This window comes from Orcinus orca, chromosome 2 (genome assembly GCF_937001465.1).
Source record: "Orcinus orca chromosome 2, mOrcOrc1.1, whole genome shotgun sequence".
Classification (NCBI taxonomy): Eukaryota; Metazoa; Chordata; class Mammalia; order Artiodactyla; family Delphinidae; genus Orcinus; species Orcinus orca.
The window spans coordinates 8,986,143-9,007,417 of NC_064560.1; the positions used below are offsets into that span (position 1 = coordinate 8,986,143).

The window sequence follows — 21,275 nt, forward strand, 5'->3', positions numbered from 1 at the left end:
CCTGACTTTGTGAGGAACTCCACGCCCAATAGTAAAGCCTCAGGAGTCGAGAGTTTATGAGCAGGGTTTGTTAACTGCTGGGAGTGGTGGTCGGGGGCACGGAGGAAAACACTCTTTGGTCTGAGCTTCTGGAAGAGCACTCTTGACTCTCTGGGTCAAAATGCAGCTACTCTATTATTTTGCTCTGGCACAGGGTACCAATTCTTACCAATTGTCTTCTTGGATCTCCCGGTCACTGGAAAAAGTCACCATTGCTGCCACTGGGAAAACATCCTTCTCTTCTCTTGAGTGTCTGGAAAGATGGCATGTTGGAAATTGACTCCATGAGGCAAGAGGTTATAATTTTCATCCATCCTAACAAGAAAGAGGAAGAAAGCAGAGCTGTAGATTGGACAGCCATGGGGTGCGCCATCTTGAATCTTGAGTCAACAGAAGACTGTGACAGTCTCCATCGGCTCTCATTATTTCTAATTGTTTCTCTGCCTCCTACTTCATGAGTCTATCCTTAAGCTTTTGAAACAGGTGAGTTTGGGGGCAGAGGGAGTGTGTGCACGTGTCTGCATTTGTCTATCTGTGTTATCTCCCAGGTGGCCCTCCTTCTCATAGACAGTGTGTTCCTTGTTTCTTGGTGAAAGGGAGGCCAGTTGCAATGAGCCAGGTTCAAGTCCTACCACTACTACTTCTGTCTGACAGGAAACGAATTTCTTAAATTCTCTAAGCTTCAGTATTACAATCTATAAAAAGAGGATGACAAAAGCACCTTACTTTTTGATGGTGATGTAAGGATTACATTAAAAAAAAGTCTCTGGCTAGAGTAACTGCAGTATAAAAGTTAGTTAACATTTCTATTGAGCCTCGCAAAAAATGCCTGTTGTCAAGATGAAGAAGTAAACAAAAGGAAAAGGAGATACGAGCTACTCTCCAGCCCATGGGGGGCATGTGGGGCTCACCAGGGAGTCTCCAGTGCCACCTTCTCCTGTGACGCTGACCAGAATCTGTTCTCTTCTCAATGGGTCCCAGAATAACAGGGGAGGAATGCTTTGTATGCAGCTGTTAACACACATCAAGGCAACATAACTCTGTGAAATAGAAATCTATCAGACTACCATTTGACTCTGTAGTTCTGCCCTAACGTTTTATAAACATGTCAGAGAGAAGATGAAAGAGTTGGTTGACCACAGAACCAGTGGACAAAACAGTATTTCATTATAAAATAGGAAAAGAAAATAACATCTTCTCAAGTACTCTGGTTTTTTTCTTTGGAAAATGAAGTTTCATTGTTGAATAGTTTTGTAGCTGGGTCCCCAGTGTTTTCCTTAAATAAAGACATGAAAAGTCTAGTTTTTCTCTGTATCAAGAAGGTACTGTCTCACTCCTTGACGAGTTTATTTAGAAACTGTACTTGTTCAGCAATTAAAAACAAATTCAACTGAATCTAGCTAAGCCACCCAAGCCAACACAAAGCACGCCACATATTCTAATCTTAGATATTCTGGCTTCAGCATGGAAAATATGTTGCCATGAGCTTACGGACAGCCCTCTGCGGAACTCACTCTTTTGTTTCTCAGTGACATGAAATCTAAAGAGCTAAGAGTGAGTCTGCAGACCAAGGTCATGGTCATTCCAAGTATCTTTAATCCTACTCCACAGACTGGGAAGACTGGATCTATCGCCCATCACAGCTATAGATTCAATCGTTATCTCGATAGATGCATTCGATTCCATTCTGAGGTTCCTCTCAGTCTCCTCCTTCAACTGGAGACAACCAATGCATTTAGGGTTCCACCTGCAGTTTTTTTACTTTAAACTTCAGTCAAACCCATTGCCTAAATTCTTATCCACATGTGTTTCGTCTTGACCACAGCCCAACTTTCACGGAACTGCCCAAGATTCCAGGAGTCTCCAATCAGACAGGGCCTCCTGCCTAATTCACTTCTATATTCTTCAAAGCCCTGTGACCCCCCCCCCGAGGCCCTGACCCCACCCAGCATCCCACCCCCCGCCCCTCCTCCATAAATCTGTTTGTTAGAGCCTGGCATTGAGATCTGCCGGCAGCCGATGGGAGCTAACGCGGGTGAAACGGGAGGCCAGCTGGGCTGCATTCCACACCAGCGCCATCTTGGCATTTAAGCAGGTGTGCAGAATAGTGACTGGTCCGCATCTAACCTGCACCAGGTGTTTTGTGTGAGTGACTGGGTTTTAGTCTCAAGCAACCTTGTTTCTCACATTATGAAGGTGAGGCTACTGAGATTCTGGACAAGGTCAGTAACTTGCTCAAACCCACAGGAAAAGAGGAGCCAGAATTCCAACAATTGATTTCAAAGGGATTCTGCTTTGGTGTGACCACCACCCATCCCAAACTACTCCCACCAAATCCAGTTTAAAACACAGAGTTCCAAGTATACTAGGATTCCACCTCAATTAGGGTTCCACCTGCTGTTATTTCAAACCTTAGTCTAACCCGTCGCCTGAATTCTTACACACAAGCGTTTCATCTGGACCACAGACCAACTTGCATGAACTCAATCAGAGAGGGTCCTGCCTGATTTACCTTTATATTCCTCAAAGCACTGCGACCAGGGTCTCCCCCGGAGCCCCCCGCATAAACCTTTGCTATCTGGAATGGGCTGGCTACTTGTTGCTGGAAAGCACCTGGAGCTTTTGCCTGAAACACTCTTCTGTTCCTAAAGCACAGGAACACTCCCTGTTTTTCCAACAGTCTTGGCCAGAGGTACCCAGGATGTTGTAGACACGACGGGAGGAGCAGGAAAGAACGAAGAGCACGGGAAGGAGCCCAAGGCGTCATCTAACATCGCATGCACAGGACTCCCTGCGAGTTCCTGATCCGGCTCCGGATAAAGGCGACCTCAGTTGGTCACGCAAATGGGCCGAGGGGGTGGTATGGGCGGGAGGTGGCAGGCTCACCTGAGGAAGAAGAAACAGGAGTAATCCTAGACCACGGTGTGGGAGTGACAGGAGAAGTAGCCCAGGCCGCTGAGGTGGAGCCTGGAGCCGGCGGGCACCTCGAGCACGCTGCCCCACGCCTGGTCCACAGCAGCTTGACCTCGGCCCGGTAGAGGCGCCCCGCCTTGCCGGCCTCGTACTGCCGGGGCAGGAGCTGTATAGGCCGTGCACCTCCTGGTGCAGCGCCAGCACCTTGGCGTACGAGATGCTCTCGGTCAGCTGGGCGCCGCAGCCCTCGTCCAGGGGTCTCCACTCGAAGGCAGCTGGCAGCCGCAGGCGGCCCCGAGCCGCTCGGCCAGGCAGAGCGCGGCGAGCAGCCGCGAGGGCAGCGTGCCGGCTGCGACCGGCCGGGTGGGCGCTGCGCCCGGGGCGCACTACCGGGGCGCTGGGCGGGGAGGCCCGGGGCGGAGCTGGGCCGCCGGCGGCGTCGGAGAGCCCGGAGCGTCCGGCCCACGACGCCGCCCCGCCGGCCGGAGAAGCGCAGCCCTGGGCGCTCAGCTCCGCGCGCCGCTCTCTCCGCCGCCAGGCTCACTCGGTCCGTCCCAGCCCGTGACGCCCCACAGCGGCGCGGGGAGGACGGGCCGCCGCCTCCTCACGCCCCCCGGGGCAGGGGCGTGGCCGCGGCGGGAGGGGCGGAGCCGGGACGCCGGCCGGGGGTTGGGGGCTCGCGATGCTCCGCAGACTGGATGCGTCGCCCCGGGGCGGGCGCGGTATCCGGGGACAGCGCGCGAGAAAGCCAGTGCTGGGAGCGGCGGCCCAGCCCTCTTCCTGCGCGCAGACGACTGAGTCAAAGCTTTCCAGGCGCAAAGCCTGTTGCAGACCCGCGACCTCTTTGAAACGAGCGCTGTCAATTGCCACGATTACTCTGTATATGTTTTTGCATTTTCTATGTAGTTCATTTAGAGTCAAATATATAGCAATCTGACTTGACCTTCGCAGAGGTTAACTAGGAAATTAAGTGTGATCTAATAAACTTTTCTGGACCTCCTCTCTCTCTCTGCTCATTTTTTAATGATGGTCTTTGGAAAGTCTTAATAAAAGATTTGAAAAGCCAAAGCCATAGTGCTCTGATTTTCCTACAGCCACCTGACTTCATGATTTACATAATTACTGCTTTCGTATTCTGAACACCCTACACCTGAGAAGTAAATTCAGAGGTAAATTTGAAACAGCTTTTCACAAGTCAGTGAGTGAACCTGAGGAGACCCAAACTCACAGTTCTATATTTCTAAACTCAGAGGTTGCTTTTATCTCCAATTTTCTTTAATTGTTCCTAATGTAGTAAGAAGAAGAAAATAAAGGATATTACTTAGAAATATGTATCTTTTATATATTCAATATAGCACACATATACATAATATCATGCGTATAATATACATACCATCGTACATATATCATACATGTTATATATAACATATTTATAATAAATGTATAAGCAAAACTGCCTTAAAATGGCAGGCTCTTTGTTCTGCAAACATCTTATTAACCAGGGTGTCTGCAAGTTTAAGCCTTGGAACCCAGCTGAATTCTTCTCTGTACTGAAGGGAAAAGAGTTCTTAGGGAATTCTGGAAGGAAAGGTAAGAGAAAAGAGGATAGAGAAGCAGGAGAGAAAATTCCAAGGCTGGGCCTCACCTCCCATGACCCCCAAATCGGGAGGGCTTTGGGAATCCCAACAAGTGGAATGACCAGGACTCCAGCCAGTGCTGCCCAGCTCGGGAGGGAATGGAAGGCTACAGCCTGCATGAGGTCACACTAGTCCAGAATCTGATCAGCGACTTAGTGGACTCTGTGATGGGCCTGAAAGAAGAAAGAAATAAGAGTAACAGCTCTCGCAGTTAATAACTAACCCCTGTATAGCTAGTAGTCAGCCTGGGGCTTCAACAAATTTTGTAGGAAAAATAGCTACATTGAGGGAAGCAAGTGGGCAGTAGTCCCAATGGTATATGACTCTGCAGCACTCCCCCACCTCAACCATGGTAGATGCCAGACTTTCCCACAATGGGGAAATGGTACCCGAGGTTGGCATCAGACGTTGTATGTCAGGACTGCTTATTTGCCTCTCATGGAATATATGAGTTAAAACATTTCATAGTATCACTGTCTTAGACTGCTCAGGCTGTCGTAACAAAATACCACAGAGTGAGAGCCTGGAAGTCCAAGATCAAGGTGCCAGCAGGATTGCTTTCTGGTGTGGTCTCTCTTCCAGTCTCCTATATGGCCGCCTTCCTACTATGTCCTCACTTGGCCTTTTTCTGTGTACATGTAGCGAGAGAGGGAAATCTCTGGTGTGTCTTCTTATAAAGATGATTAAGACCCAACCTTGTGACCTCCTTTAACCTTAATTACTTCTCTAAAGGTCCTGTCTCCAAATATAGCCTCCTTGGGGGTTAGGGCTTTAATATATGAATTTGGACAGGGAGAAGGAGGTGGGACGGGGGTAGGGGGTGGGGAGTTGGGGGAGGGCGACACAATTCAGTCCATAACAGTTATTTAGCAGGTGTTTTGCAGGTTTGCTAGAAAAAAGAGAGGATATGAAACGGTTTATACTCCTGGCAAGGCGACTTAGAGCGAGCAAGCATTGCCAAATTATAATATTAACAACTGCTAACACTTATACATTGCATACTACAGGCCAAGCACTGTTGTAAGGACTTTGCATATGTTATCTTAATTAATTCTCCAAACCACACTTCAAAGTAGGTATTAGTATCGTCCTCATTTTAGAGATAAGGTACTTAGGTACAGAGAGGTTAATTGACTTACCCAAGATCACAGAGCTAGAAAGTGACTGAGCAAGGATTCAAACCCCAGCATCAGATTCCAGAGTCCACACAGGCAGAGCGAGAAAACTTATGGTTACCAAAAGGGAAAGTCGAGGGTATAAATTAGGAATTTGGGATTAACAGACACATACTACTATATATAAAATAGATAACCAACAAGGACCTGCTATATAGCTCAGGGAACTATATTCAATATTTTGTAATAACATATAATGCAAAAGAATCTGCATATATACGTGTATATATATGTGTGTGTGTGCATATATACACACACACATATATATATAACTGAATCACTTTGCTGTGCACTTGGAACTAACACATTATAAATTAACTATACTCCAATAAAAATGGTTTAATAAATAAACCATTTACCTGAGCAGACTAAGACAGTGATATTATGAAATGTTTTAACTCATTTAGTAAACGAATTCTATTTATTTATAGCTGACATAATCATCTATATAGAAAATCTGATACAATCCTCAAAAAAACGCTACTAGAACTAATAAGCAAGTTTAACAAAGTATGGAATACAAGATCAACATACACAAATCAATTGTATTCTATATATAACAACAAATGTTTGGTAATTGAAATTTAAAAAGCAATACCATTCACAGTAGTATCAAAATATAAAATACTTAGGAATAAAGCTGAAAAGACTATACACTGAAAACTATAAATATTACTGAGAGAAACGGAAGAAGTCTGTGAAAAATGGACACACATAGTTTGCTAACAGTCAGGAGACTGAATTTTGTTAAGGTGTCAATGTTAACCAAACTAATCTACAAATTTAATGCAATCTCAATCAAAATCTCAGTGGACTTTTTGGTAGAAATTGACAAGCAGATTCCAGATTTCATATGGAATGCAAAGAACTTAGCCAAACCAACTTAAAAAATAAAGACCAAATTTAGAAGACTAACATTACCTGGTTTCAAGACTTACTGTAAAGTTATAGTAATCAGTATAGTGTGCTTTGGTGTAAACACAGATACATAAGCCAATGGAATAGAATAGAGAGTGCAGAAGTAAATAAATAAATAAAGTGTTTTTCTACAAAGATGCAGAGTCAATGCATTGAAGAATGGATTGTTTTTTGAACAAATGGTGATAGAACAATTTGATATTCATATGCAAAAGAAAAAAAAAGAACTTCAATCCATAACTTGCACCATAGGCAAAAATTAACTCAAAATACAAAACATGAAACTTTTAGGAGAAAGCCTCTGCTTACTTGGGTTAGACAAAAATAGCACTTTATCAAAATTTAAAACTTCCGTCTATAAAAGACACTGTTAAGAGAATAAAACGTCAAGCCATAGACCTGAAGGAAATGTTTGCAAAGCGTATATCTGATAAAGGATGCATATCCAGAATACTCAGAGAACTCTCAAAACCCAGTAAGAAGACAAAAAACCCAGTATAAAAACGGGCAGAATACTTGAACAGACACTTCACCAAAAAAGATATCAGGATGGCAACTAAGTGCGTCATTAGTCGTTAGAGAAATTCAAATTAAACCATTGTGAGCTACCCCTAAACATCTACTAGAATGGCAAAGATTAAAGAGACTGATCATATCAAGTGTTGTTGAGAATGTGGAGGAACTGGAACGCGTATACACTGCTGGTGGGAAGGGAAATTGTACAACCACTTTGGAAAACAATGTGATGGTTCCTTAAAAAGGTAAACATACAATAGAGCCATTTCACTTAGGTATTTACCCAAGAGAATGAACACATATTCCGTACAAAGACTTGAATATGAATGTCATTACAGCTTTATTTGTAATAGCCCAAAACAGGAAACAACCCAAAAGTCCATCCACAAGTATACAGATAAACAAACTGATATAAAATGAAGTATTAGTCAGCAATTTTAAAAATGAGCTATTAATAGTGTCCGGCCTTAAATTTAGGTCTTTCATCCATCTTGAGTTTATTTTTGTATATGGTGTTAGAGAATGTTCTAATTTCATTCTTTTACATGTAGTTGTCCAGCTTTCCCAGCACCACTTATTGAAGAGACTATCTTTTCTCCATTGTATATTTTTGCCTCCTTTGTCATAGATTAATTGATCATAGGTGCGTGGGTTTATCTCTGGGCTTTCTATCCTGTTCCATTGATCTATATTTCTGTTTTTGTGCCAGTACCATACTGTTTTGATTACTGTAGCTTACATTACATTACAAACTTTGTAGTTTTCTATGTATCAAATTATAATCCACTCTATTAGATAAATCATCACACTCACAAATCTCTTCAAGACAACCATTTCTCTGTTTGGAGCTGCAAATCAGGAAGCTATGGGAAAACACTTTTAAGATTCTTAGACGTCTTCTTGTGTAGCTGAGAGGATGATTGAGATACTCCTTAAATCTTTCTGATGCCTTAACAGAGACGTTGACCCTGAGGTCATATTTTACTAACAGCACCCTGTATTTCATCTGCAAACCAAGGCCATTCCTTACGTTGAGAAATGTTTTCTTGGAGAGACTAGGGTTGAATGCAATTTTGTTATCAAGCCCACAAGTTCTAGTGCTTTTTTAGTTCTTCTAAATTCTGCTTGAAATCTAAATAGTCCCTTCTTTGCCTCAACAGGCTCCTCCTGGACTTTACCATAGGCATCTAAAAGAAGCCAGATGGCACCTTCAACATTCTGTCCAGAACTCTCCTCAGCCAGATCCACAAGGCCATGAGGTACCCTTTCTATTTCCCATATGTCCACAGGCTAATAGTTTTGCTAGTTTTTCTGCAATACTGCTAATAGTTTTGCTAATTTTTCTGCTTATATCCTATTGGAAGCTGAAAGTTCTCTTTCCTTCAGCTTCCAATAAGATATTCCTCACTACCTTTCGGCCTCCACCAAACAGTCTCTTCATCATTCCTCCAAATTTCTCCATTCCTCTCCCAGACTCAAAATCAATGCCACATGTGATGGCAGGACCCCACTTGGAGGTAATAGTTTCTGCTTTAGTTAATCTATTGCAGCATAACACACCACCCCAAATTTAATGGCTTCTAACAATTTATTATTACCTCATACAACTCTGTGGGTTGACCAGGAGGTTACTGGGCTTCACATGTTGTTGGCTTGGAGACGGGATGTCTAGAAGATCTAAAATGGACTCATTTTAGAAATGGACTCATACAGGGATGGAAATTGGTACTGGCTACAGTCTGGGAGCCCAGTTTGACTTGGCTAGGGGTCTCGATTCTCCTCCAGGTGGGCTTCTCCATATGGTTGCTTATGCTTTCTCATAGCGTGGTGGATGGGTTCCAAGAAGAAGCATTCTAAGAAGACAAGGTCCAAGGATTTACCAGTCTTTCACTTCTTTCACTAATGTTCCATTGGTCAAAGCTAGTCATGTGGCCAAGACCAGAATCAATGTGTGAAGCGACTCACAGGGGTACAGATAAAAAGAAGCATGGTTCATTGAGGGCCACCAAAGTGACAGTCCATCACATCCTTCAAATCAACACTCCATTTATTTTTGGTTGAGCCAAATGATTTAGTGCACAATTGTCATTATAAAGTCATTTTGTTAATTATAAAACAAAATAAACTCATTTTTATAAATTTTCATTTTATTTGTCAAAAATCATACCTATCAAACCTGTTTTTTATTATTTTTATTTAAAAAATATTATTTTATATTGGAGTATAGTTGGTTTACAATGTTGTGTTAGTTTCAGGTGTACAGCAAAGTGATTCAGTTTTACGTATACTTATATCTATTCTTTTTCAGATTCTTTTCCCATTTAGGTTATTACAGAATATTGACTAGAGTTTCCTGTGCTATACAGTAGGTCCTTACTGATTATCTATTTTAAATATAGTAGGGTGTGTATGTTAATCTGAAACTCCTAATTTACCTTTCACCCCTGCCCCCGTTATTCCCTCTGGTAACCATAATTTTGTTTACTATGTCTGTGAATCTATTTCTGTTTTGTAAATAAGTTCATTTATATCATTTGTAAAGATTTCACATATAAGTGATATCACGTATTTGTCTTTGTCTGACCTACTTCACTTAATATGATAATCTCTAGGTTTTATGTTGTCTACTATGATGTTTTTGGTCCTAACTTTAAGTGGGTTCCATTTGAGTGACCTTTTTCTAATATTAGTTATCCTTAGATATAAAGAACCCTGTGTTTTGTTTCCTGTTTAGTTTTTATTCTTTCAGTCTCACTCTCAGGTCAAGAATACCTTGCAGAGGAAGAGTTAGTCCCAAAACAGAATTTGGGTGATGCTGGTCCATAGAAATAACACCATCCTAATAGCACCAAAACATCGCCCCTCATCCTGACATATCTTTTCTCACTTTACTCATAAAGAAGAATTAAATAGTCACTTTTCCACCAGTTTCTAACTAGGCACTGATAACTAGGTGTGGCTTGAAATTATATACAATAGTACTTTCCTTGTGAAGCCTTAATAACCTACCGCTCTTACAAACAGCTTTAGTATGAGAGTTCTACAAAAATTAGTTCTGAAAGGCCTATAGTCTTGTAAAGAACATTTTGAACAAAGGTGTACTTTTTAAATAGAGGTTTAATTTCGTTCTCTGATACACGTTTAAGTTTTAAAGGAAGCTGTAAAGAATAAGAGTACTTTATGTTTTATAATGCTGTGCAGTCTACACGTAGCTTTTAATACCTGGGCTATGTCTTTTTTATAGATAGATAGAAAAAAACCTGAAGTGTTTGAATTCACTGAAACTTAGGAAACACTCTACCTTCTTATTTAATCCTTGAAGAAATGACAGGTAATTTTCAAAAAGGGATTTAAAATCCAGCCAAGAAGCATGTATGCTGACCATTTTGTTTTCCTCCCCAGAGAGTCTCAGTTTAATCACATAGTAGTCAATGTAACTCAAGCTTTTTTTTTTAACCTCAGCATGAATCTGAGAGGCAATGTAACTGAAACTCTCTAATCAAATGCTTCCACAGTGCTGTCTGGGGCCTCCCCAAGGGTGTTGTTACCTATTCTTTCATTTCCTCCTCTGGAATAGATCCATCATTTTACCAGGCTTGAACTTTCTGTTCCTTTCTCATATCTTCATAAGCAATTAACAAAGGATAGCCCCCCCCTTGGATTTTTGTCATTTTGCCTTCAGTTTCCACGGCAATCTTGTTTTGCTTTTTTTTTTTTTTTAAAAAAAAAAGGACCTATAAATGCTGCTTCAGTATCAGCTCTGCTTCCCTCGAAATTGAAAACAAAACTGCGGAAGGCCAGTGAGTTGGTCTATCACCAAGCTGGAAGGATTAGAGATGAGCTTATAACAAGGGTCAGGGTCTGGGTTCATGGGTAAATTTCAACAGCAATCCCTCTGTTAACAGACATTTCCCAGAACCCAAAGTATACCTCAGAGGGTTATCCACTCTGTAGTGAATTCTTTCAACGGATGGATATTGTCTTATTTTAAAGAATCTAATGAGAAAGAGATTCAATGGCTTCCTTCGGAAACGGTTCCCATTTGTCATGCCTTATCAGGAATTCCTTCGCATTCCATAGTCATATGAAGTCTTCCCCTTGGTCCCCTTTCTCTCTGACTCCTCACTGCGCTAAAACACTAACCGTTAAGTCATTCACAGCTACCATCCATGGAGCAGCCATCACCTGCCCACAGTACATGTCAACACTCTACTGGGGACTTTATCATTTAACCACTACAGCACTACAAGGTAAATATTATTAGCCCCATTTTACTCATAACGAACTAAAGCAATAGTTCAGAGAGGTTATATTAACTTGCCCAAGTTCTCAGGGTCATACAGCTAGTAAATGCTGGAGGCAGCATTTTAACCTGGTATTCTTTCTTCTCAATTAGTAATGGAAACCAAAGTTAACATTCCTCTTAGGGAGATATCATGATTCTGCAGTGGAATGTTTACCACACGTTTGGCCAGGACCCCTTGGTTTAACAATGGCCAGGCTGATGTAAGACACAGTGGCTCAATGTCAATAAGTCAGTGGAATAGCTCAGTCAGAACAGGATTTGGAACACATGTGACCCACTCCACCCAGACACTTGAACAACCTCATTGGGATTTCAGATTCATTTTTTTCTGATGTGAGTACTCAATTCTCAGTTCACAGAGCACCCACAGATGACACAGTGGAATCAAAACTGTAGGGATTTAGTGGATTATACTATTTCACCCACAAGAATGGACATTGTAGTGAACTTGTAGACTACTGCTGGATTCTTGGCCCCGTGCACTAAATAACTGGTCCGAGTTGGAGTCCTAGCAGGACCAATTGATGCAAAACCACAGATATAGAAAACAGAGGGCAGAAAAATCAAGAGGGCACTGTCTCCCATTCTGATAGTCAAACCCGCCAAAACCAAGCCTCTGCCCCTTTACAAAAAAGGTATTACTCCAGACACTGCTGGGCCTTAAAGGACACAAGGACAGGAAGCACGGGGTCTCGGTCCTTCCCACATCACTGCACCCTGCAAAGTGGCGGCCATATCGTCAGCTCTCAGCAGAGACTGATTGGATCACTGCATAATCTAATAGTGTGTGGAGTTTCCCGCTGATTTAGAGAAACCTGTTCAACAACTAAACAAGGTGTGCGGTGTGTCATCAAGGATGAAGGTGGTTGCTGATGGGATGCCAGCCTCTCCCCTGTGCTCCTGCAGCGGGCTCTGATACCACTGCCCCACCACAGGTTCTACTTCTAAATCTCAAACTTCTGGAAATTTCTGTAACATGAGGAAAGCTGTTCTGATACAGCCTCAGGAAACAGTTTCAACCTGTCCATTTGGGTTAAAATTGGAGGGACTGAAGGAAATCACTACAAAACTCAGTTCTGGCATTATTTCAGGATTTCTCAAGAAGAGCGCACCACTGCTCTCTATAGTTCTGGGTGGCAATCTTACATATGGGGACTAGGTGTAAGTGGCCTCTGCCTGGCTTCAGTGCTCTTTGCTCCTGTTTTGCTCCAGTACGTGTTACATTAGTTTTTTCTACTAACTTCCTAAAAGCCAGACCAAAGAAACCCTCACCTTTTGGCATGACTGCTGTGATAGGTTTTGTAGCTCAGCAGCTAAACAATAGATATTAGCAACCAAAAAAAAAAAAAAAAGTTAATGAACACTACCTGGTAAAGAAGACAAGAGCAAGGGAAGACAAGTCTCAACTTGGTTCTGGAATGAGTGGCAATATCCTTCAAAAACATTTTGCCAAGACAGATCTCCTATCCTATGTGACCCTTCAAAAAGTTTCAATTTTCCTGTAGTTCCACATTGTCTTTTTGGTTAGACCTGTGATATTGTTAAGGGTAGGAAACATACCATGTTTATACACATTCCAGTGAACCAAGTATATTCTGATTGTTTGACTCATGTTAAGGAATCCAAAGGCATTTTAAAAATAATGTTAAGGATATCAAGGAGTTCTTAAATATATAAAACAGATATTAACAGACACAAAGGGAGAAATAGGCAGCAATACAATAATGGTAGAGGACTTCAATACCCCACTTTCATCAATGGATAGATCACCCAGACAGAAAATCTATAAGGAAACATTGGACTTAAATGACACCTTAGACCAGATGGACTTAAGAGATATTTATAGAATATTCCATCAAACAGCAACAGAATATACATTCTTCTCAACCGTACATGGAACATTCTCCAGGATAGATAACATGTTGAGCCACAGGAAGTCTTAATAAAATTGAGATTGAAATCATATCAAGCATCTTTTCTGACCACAGTGGTATGAAACTACAAATCAGTTACAAGAAGAAAACTGGGAAACTCACAAATATGTGAAGATTAAACAACATACGACTGAACAACCAATGGGTCAAATGAGAAGTCAAAAGAGAATTAAAAAAATACCTCAGGATAAATGAAAATGGAAACACAACATACGGAAACTTATGGAATGTAGCAAAGGCAGTCCTTAGAGGGAAGTTTATAGCAATAAATCTACATTAAGAAAAAAAAAGATCTCAAATAAACAACCTAATAAGGAACTAGAAAAATGAGAACAAACTAAGCCCAAAGTTAGTACAAGGAAGGCAATAAAGAGCAGACTAGAAATAGATGAAATAGAAACTAAAACACAATATAAAACATCAATGAAACTAATAAGAGCTGTTTTTTAAAATATAAACAAAATAGACAAATCTTTAGCTAGACTAATCAATAAAAAGAGAGGACTGAAACAAATAAAATTATAAATGAAGGACAAATGATATCATGCAAAAAGCAAAGGATCATAGGAGACTGCTATGAATAATTATAAGCCAAAAAATCTGTAACCTAGCAGATATGGATAAATTCCTATGAACATACAACTTAAAAAGAATGAATCATGAATAAATAGAATATCTGAACAGATCAATTCCTAGTAAAGAGATTGAATTAATAATGAAAACTCTCCAACAAAAAGTCCAGGACCACATGGCTTCATGAATGAATTCTACCAAACATTTAAAGAAGAATGAATATCAATCCTTCTCAAACTTTTCCAAAAATGTAAGATAAGTGGGTTCTTCCAAACTCATTTTATGAAGCCATCATTACCTTGATACCAAAACTAGACAACAGGGCTTCCCTGGTGGCACAGCGGTTGAGAGTCCGCCTGCCGATGCAGGGGACACGGGTTCGTTCCCCAGTCCGGGAAGATCCCACATGCCGCAGAGCGGCTGGGCCCATGAGCCGTGGCCGCTGAGCCTGCGCGTCTGGAGGCTGTGCTCTGCAGCGGGAGAGGCCACAGCAGTGAGAGGCCCGCATACCGCAAAAAAAAAAAAAGACATACAAAATGGCTGAAAGGTACATGGAAAAGTGTTCAACATCACAAGTAATCAGGGAAATGCAAATCAAAAGCACAATGAAATATCACCTCATACCTGTTAGAATGGCTATTATCAAAAAGACTAGAAACAACAAGTGTCTGGGAAAATGTAGAGAAAAGGGAACTGTTGTGCACTGTTGGTGGGAATATAAATTGGTGCAGCTGCCGTGAAAAGAGGTTCCTCAAAGAATTAAAAATAGAACTACCATATGATTCAGCAATCCCCTTCTGGGTATTTATCCAGAGGAAACAAAATCACTATCTGGAAAACACATCTGCACCCTCATGTTCACTGTAGCATTATTTACAATAGCAAAAATATGAAAACAACATAAGCGTCATTGATGGATGAATGGATAAAGAAAATGTGATAAATATATAATGGAATATTATATGGCCATGAAAAAGAAGGAAGTCCTGCCATCAGGACAACATAGATGGACCTTGAGGGAATTATGCTAAGTGAAATAAGTCTGTGAAAATTGATAAACAGAAACCTCATTTAAAATGGAGATGGGGGTCAGAAGGGGGAGCTGTTACACTTAACCATTCAATGTCAGTTGCAGACCCAACAAGAAGAGAGGTACATTTTCATCTCCAACAGGAAGAAGGTTACTAATTTACTACACAGCAGAAGAAAGGAAGAATTTCTCCTTGCCTGGTACCGCCCAGCCGATGATAAACTGTAACAAATCAGCCAATAAAAAGCCACTACACTTCACCAAACTCCCAGTTCCCTTCAATGGGCTCTTTGTTTATAACAGCCCCTTCTAACTCTCCATTTTCCTCTGTAAGAGAAGTTTCCTCTCCTTTGTTCTCCAGACTTGCCAGTGGTTCACCATAGATTGCAACTCCTGAATTGCGATTCTTTGCTGTTCCTGAATAAACCATTTTGCTGGTAAAATAACTGCCTGTTTTAGATCAACAAGTCAGAGAAAGACAAATACTATATGATGTCACTTATATCTGGAATCTAAAAAACAAAAACTGAACTCATAGATACAGAAAATAGTTTGGTGGTTGCCAATGGCAGTGGGTAGAAGAGTAGGTGAAATGGATGAAGATGGTCCAAAGGTACAAGCTTCCAGTTTAAGGGAAATAAGTCCTGGGGATGTAATGTACAGCACGGTGACTCTAGTTAACAATAGTGAATTGTGTATCTGACAGTTGCTGAGAGAGTAGATCTTAAAAGTTCTCATCCTCATAAAACATTTTTTGTAACTATGTGCGGTGATGTGTGTTAACCAAACTTATTGTGGTGCTCATCTTGCAATAAATACATATATCAAATCATTATGTTGTATACCTGAAACTAATACAATATGCTGACTATATCTCAATAAAATATATATTATTTAAAAAGAAAAGAATATCAAAGACTTATGGTAACCATGCATACATAATTCATGGTTGCTTGACTTAAGGTGCCCCGGAACTGGCTCCACTTGGGAAGACACTTCAGAAAATGAACTTGAATAGAAACACACCAACAAACAAAATTTTCCCCCAGGAAGGAAAGCAAAAGGGGCTAAAATATTTAATACCACTAGGAAGTAGCCATCCACCAGTATGTAGTAATAAGAAAAAGGACTACCATATAACCCAGCAATTCTACTCCTGGGTATATCTCCAAAAAACCCAAAGGCACTAATTTGAAAAGATAACATGCACACGAATTTATAGCAGCATTATTTACAATTGGAAAGATATGGAAGCAAGTTAAGTGTCCATCAACAGATGAGTGGATAAACAAGAAGTTGTATGTATATATACATACATATATATATATATATACATACATATATCTTGTGGTATGTGTGTGTGTGTGTATATATATATATATATATATATATATAAACACACACACACACCACACACACACATGCATACCAATGGAATACTACTCAGCTATAAAAATGAATAAATTTTTGCCATTTGCAACAACATGGATGGACTTGGAGGGTATTATGCTAAGTGAAATAACTCAGAAAGAGAAAGACAAACACTGTATAATATCACTTATATGTGGAATCTAAAAAACAAAGCAAACTAGTAAATACAACAAAAAAGAAACAGGTTCACAGATATAGAGAACAAACTAGTGGTTACCAATGGGGAGAGGGAAGTAGGGAGGGGCAATATAGGGGTAAGGGATTAAGAGGTACAAACTACTATGTATAAAATAAATAAGCTGCAAGGCTATACTGTACAGCACAGGGAATATAGCTAATATTTAATAATAACTATAAATGGAGTATAAACTTTAAATAATGTGAATCATGTTGCAGACTTGAAAAAATTATATAATATTGTACATCAACTATATCAATTTAAAATTAATTAATTAAACAAAATACTATAATAATTATTTCAAAAACTGAAAAAAATAAAAGGCAGAAGGTGGAAAATATTGAATCCTGCTGATCTCTTTTAAACTGTTGATGTCACTGAATTTAGCAGTATTTCCAAAACATTAAACACAACACTCAGCCCTCTCCAGGCCTGTTTTGATGGAGTGATACACAGACCTCTCTCAGCCAACTCTAATTTCATTCATTTACTTGTAGCTGTCCAGTTTTTCCAGCACCACTTATTGAAGAGACTCTCTTTTCTCCATTGTATATTCTTGCCTCCTTTGTCAAAGATTAATTTACCATAAGTGTGTGGGTTTATTTCTGGGCTTTCTATCCTTTCTATCCATTGAGCTAAATATCTGTTTTTATGTCAGTGCCATACTCTTTCGATGACTGTAGCTTTGTAGTATAATCTGAAGTCAGGGAGTGTGATTCCTCCAGCTCCATTCTTCTTTCTCAAGAGTATTTTGGCTATTCAGGGTCTTTTGTGTTTTCACACAAATTAAAAAAAATTTTGTTCTAGTTCTGTGAAAAATGCCATTTGTAATTTGATAGGAATTGCTTTGAATCTGTAGTTTGCCTCGGGGAGTATGGTCATCTTAACAATATTGATTCTTCCAATCAAAGAACACAGTATATCTTTCCATCTGTTTGTGTCATCTTCAATTTTTTTCATTAGTGTCTTACAGTTTTCAGAGTACAGGTCTTTTGCCTCCTTAGGAAGGTTTATTCCTAGATATTTTATTCTTTTTTGATGTGATGGTAAATGGGATTGTTTCCTTAATTTCTCTTTCTGACATTTTGTTGTTAGTGTATAGAAATGCAACCGATTTCTGTATATCAATTTTGTATCCAGCAAATTTACCAAATTCATTAATGAGCTCTAGTAGTTTTCTGGTAGCATCTTTAAGATTTTCCATGTATAGCATCATGTCATCTGCAAACAGTGACAGTTTTACTTCTTCTTTTCCAGTTTGGATTCCTTTTATTTCTTTTTCTTCTCTGCTGTGGATAGGACTTCCAAAACTATGTTGAATAAAAGTGGCGAGAGTGGACATCCTTGTCTTGCTCCTGATCTTAGAGGAAATGCTTTCAGCTTTTCACTGTTGAGTATGATGTCAGCTGTGGGTTTGCCATATACGACCTTTATTATGTTGAAGTATGTTCCCTCTATGCCCACTCTCTAGATAGTTTTTATCATAAATGGATGTTGAATTTTATCAAAAGCTTTTTCTGCATCTATTGAGATGATCATATGATTTTTTTTCTTCAATTTGTTAATGTGGTGTATCACACTGATTGATTTGTGGACATTGAAAAATCCTTGCATCCCTGGGACAAATGCCACTTGATATGGTATATGATCCTTTCAATGAATTGTTGCATTCGGTTTGCTAGTATTTTGTTGAAGATTTTTGCATCTATGTTCATCAGTGATACTAGCCTGTAAATTTCTTTTTGCTGTGATATCTTTGTCTGGTTTTGGTATCATGGTGATAGTGGCCTTACAGAATGAGTTAAGAAGAATTCCTTCCTTTGCAAATTTTTGGAATAGCTTCAGAAGGACAGGTATTAACTCTTCTCTAAATGTTTGGTAGAATTCACCTGTGAAGCCATCTGGTGCTGGACTTTCGTGTGTTACTGATTCATTAGAGTACTGGTAAATGGTCTGTTCATATTTTCTATTTCTTCCTGGTTCAGTATTGGGAGATTGTACTTTTCAAAGAATTTGTCCACTTCTAGGTTGTCCATTTTATTGGCCTATAGTTGCTCATAGTAGTCTCTTATGATCCTTTGTATTTCTGTAGCATCAGTTGTAGTGTTTTCATTTCTGATTTTATTGATTTGGGCCCTCTCTTCTTTTGTCTTGATGAGTCTGGCTAAAGGTTTCTCAATTTTATCTTTTCAAAGAACCAGATTTTAGCTTCATTGACCTTTTTTGAGTCTCTATTTCATTAATTTCTCCTCTGATCTCTTTTGGATGTATTGACATAGCCCCTGGCTGGCCAGCCGGAAGAGAACGACGCTCAGCCCTCTTACAAGTGGATAGAATGGAGCAACACACCGCCCTCTCCTGGCCCATTTTGATGGAGCCATGAACAGACTTCTTAGGCTGGTTTTGATGGAGAGACACACAGCTGTATCCCAGCAGGGTTTTGATGAATGACACACAGCCCTCTCCTGGCCAGCTCTGACAGAGCAACACACAGCCCTCTCCTGGCCAAATGGGATGCAGGGACACGCCTGCTTCTTGTGTCTGGCCAAAATAGGGTGAAACATCACCCTCTCCCATCTGGATTTGATGGAGCTATACACAGCCCTCTCCCTACCTGCCACACTAGAGTGACACACCACCCTCTCCTGGCCTGTTTTGATAGAGGGATACCCACTCTTCTCCCTGCCAATTTGATGGAGAGATTCACAGCCCTCTCTGGTCACGTTTTGATGGAGCAAAACACAACCTTGCCAGGCCTGTTTTAATGGAGTGACACACAGCCCTCACCTTGTCTGCTGTGATAGTGACACACAGCCCTCTCCCGGCGTGCTGGGATGGAGGGAACTCAGTCCTCTCCTGGCTGGCCTGGATAGAGGGACATACCTTCATCTACTGGCTGGTTTTGCTAGAGCAACACACAGCAATACACTTCGACTGGTGTTGATACAGCAAAACATAGCCCTGGCTCAGCCAAACAGGATGGAGCGACATGTCTGCCATTCCCATCCGGCCAAAATAGAGTGACACACCATCCTTTCCCACCTGTATTTGATAGAATGACACACCGCCCTCTCCCGGCCTGTTTTGATAGAGCGATACACAGTCTTCTCCCAGCTGGTTTAATGGAGACATAGACAGCCCCCTCTCAAGGCATGTCTTTTTTTTTTTTTTTAAATGGAAATTATTTATTTATTTATTATTTTTCGCTGCATTGGGTCTTCGTTGCTGTGCACAGGCTTTCTCTAGTTGTGGCGAGCGGGGGCCACTCTTTGTTGTGGTGTGCGGGCTTCTCATTGCAGTGTCTTCTCTTGTTGCAGAGCATGGGCTCTAGGCACGTGGGCTCAGTAGTTGTGGCTCACGGGCTCTAGAGCACAGGCTTAGTAGTTGTGGCACATGGGGTTAGTTGCTCCACAGCATGTGGGATCTTCCCAGGCCAGGGATTGAACCCGTGTCCCCTGCATTGGCAGGCGGATTCTTAACCACTGAGATGGTGGGATACACCACCATCTACCGTCCAATTTTTAAAGTGCAACACACAGCCCTCTCCTGTCCAGCCTGGTTGGAGCAACAGAGTGCACTCCCCTGGTCCATTTTCATGGACCCATACACAGCCCTCTCCAGGCCAGTTTTTATAGAGTGATGCACAGCCCTTTCCCTGCCTGTTTTGATGGAGAGATATAGAGCTGTCTCCCAGCCTTTTTAAATGTAGGGAGACATGCTGCCATCTGCCTGCTGGCTGGGATGGAGCGACACACCATCTCTCCTGGCCAGCTTTGATAAAGAGGTACACAGCCTTCTCCCAGCTGATTTGATGGAGAGATACACAGCCTTCTCCTGGCCAGTTTTCAACAGAGACACACAGCTGTCTGGCTGGTTTTGATAGAGCAACAGACAGCCCTCTCCTGGCCAACCTGGATGGAGCGACACATTGCCCCAGTTCCTCTTTAATATCACATCTGGGGCATATTTCACCCCTGAATTCCTTCTAAGAAAACCATTAGAGGATGTAAACAATATTATGTTTCAGAAAGACAAAAATGACAGCAATGTTGAGGAGACGGGGGAGGCACACATCAGAAAGACCAGAATGCTATTGGAATAGTCAAGACAATGGCCCAAACTATGACAGTTCCTGTGGATATGAAGAGAATTTGATGAATCGGAAGGATATCTGAGTGGAGAATTGATAGGACTGTGTGAGCAAATGAGTTCCGTGGTGAAAAAAAGAGTTAAAGAAAACTTGCATTTCAGATAGTTGGATGGATGGTGATGTGCATGTCTGAGATTGGAACAGGGAAACGAGCAGAGGAAGAGCTATGAGCGCTAATATTGATACTTAGTGATTTGTGGCTTCTTACTCCCCACAGTGTTCTCTGTTTCCTCCTCTCCTTCCCTCTCTCTTTTATATCTCCCTTGCATGTTCATTAATTAAAACATATTTCAAGATTCAGTTAGCTCACTTTCATTTTCCCTTCTAATTTCAACACTCAAGAATTTGAGGGCTTATATACGGTCTGCTCTTCCACACCTCTGTGCCTTTGCAGATGCCATTCTTCCTACCTAGAGCGTCTCCGCCATGCCTTGCTTGCATAGTGAATACCTACAGACCCACCTTTCGAGGCCTC

At 41.1% G+C, this 21,275-nt stretch overlaps 1 protein-coding gene across 1 annotated transcript; it reads right to left on the reverse strand.

Annotated features, from left to right (window-relative positions):
* Positions 1 to 213: 213 nt before the first annotated feature.
* On the reverse strand, positions 214 to 15,471 carry LOC125963695 (uncharacterized). The gene is made up of 4 exons (XM_049706919.1): positions 15,296 to 15,471; positions 3,648 to 3,829; positions 2,926 to 3,555; positions 214 to 354 (listed from the first exon to the last, which is right to left on the reverse strand). The coding sequence occupies exons 1-4, from the start codon at positions 15,469 to 15,471 to the stop codon at positions 233 to 235; spliced, it is 1,110 nt and encodes a 369-aa protein (XP_049562876.1). The 3' UTR covers positions 214 to 232.
* Positions 15,472 to 21,275: the final 5,804 nt, after the last annotated feature.

Coding starts and splice junctions, on each gene's coding strand:
- LOC125963695 (XM_049706919.1), bottom strand. CDS start 15,471: ATGGTTTATTCAGGAACAGCAAAGAATCGCAATTCAGGAGTTGCAATC. Junction 3,830..15,295: donor AACTGGGAGTTTGGTGAAGT/GTAGTGGCTTTT, acceptor AAACATATACAG/AGTAATCGTGGCAATTGACA. Junction 3,556..3,647: donor GCCCCGGGGCGACGCATCCA/GTCTGCGGAGCA, acceptor GGGGGGCGTGAG/GAGGCGGCGGCCCGTCCTCC.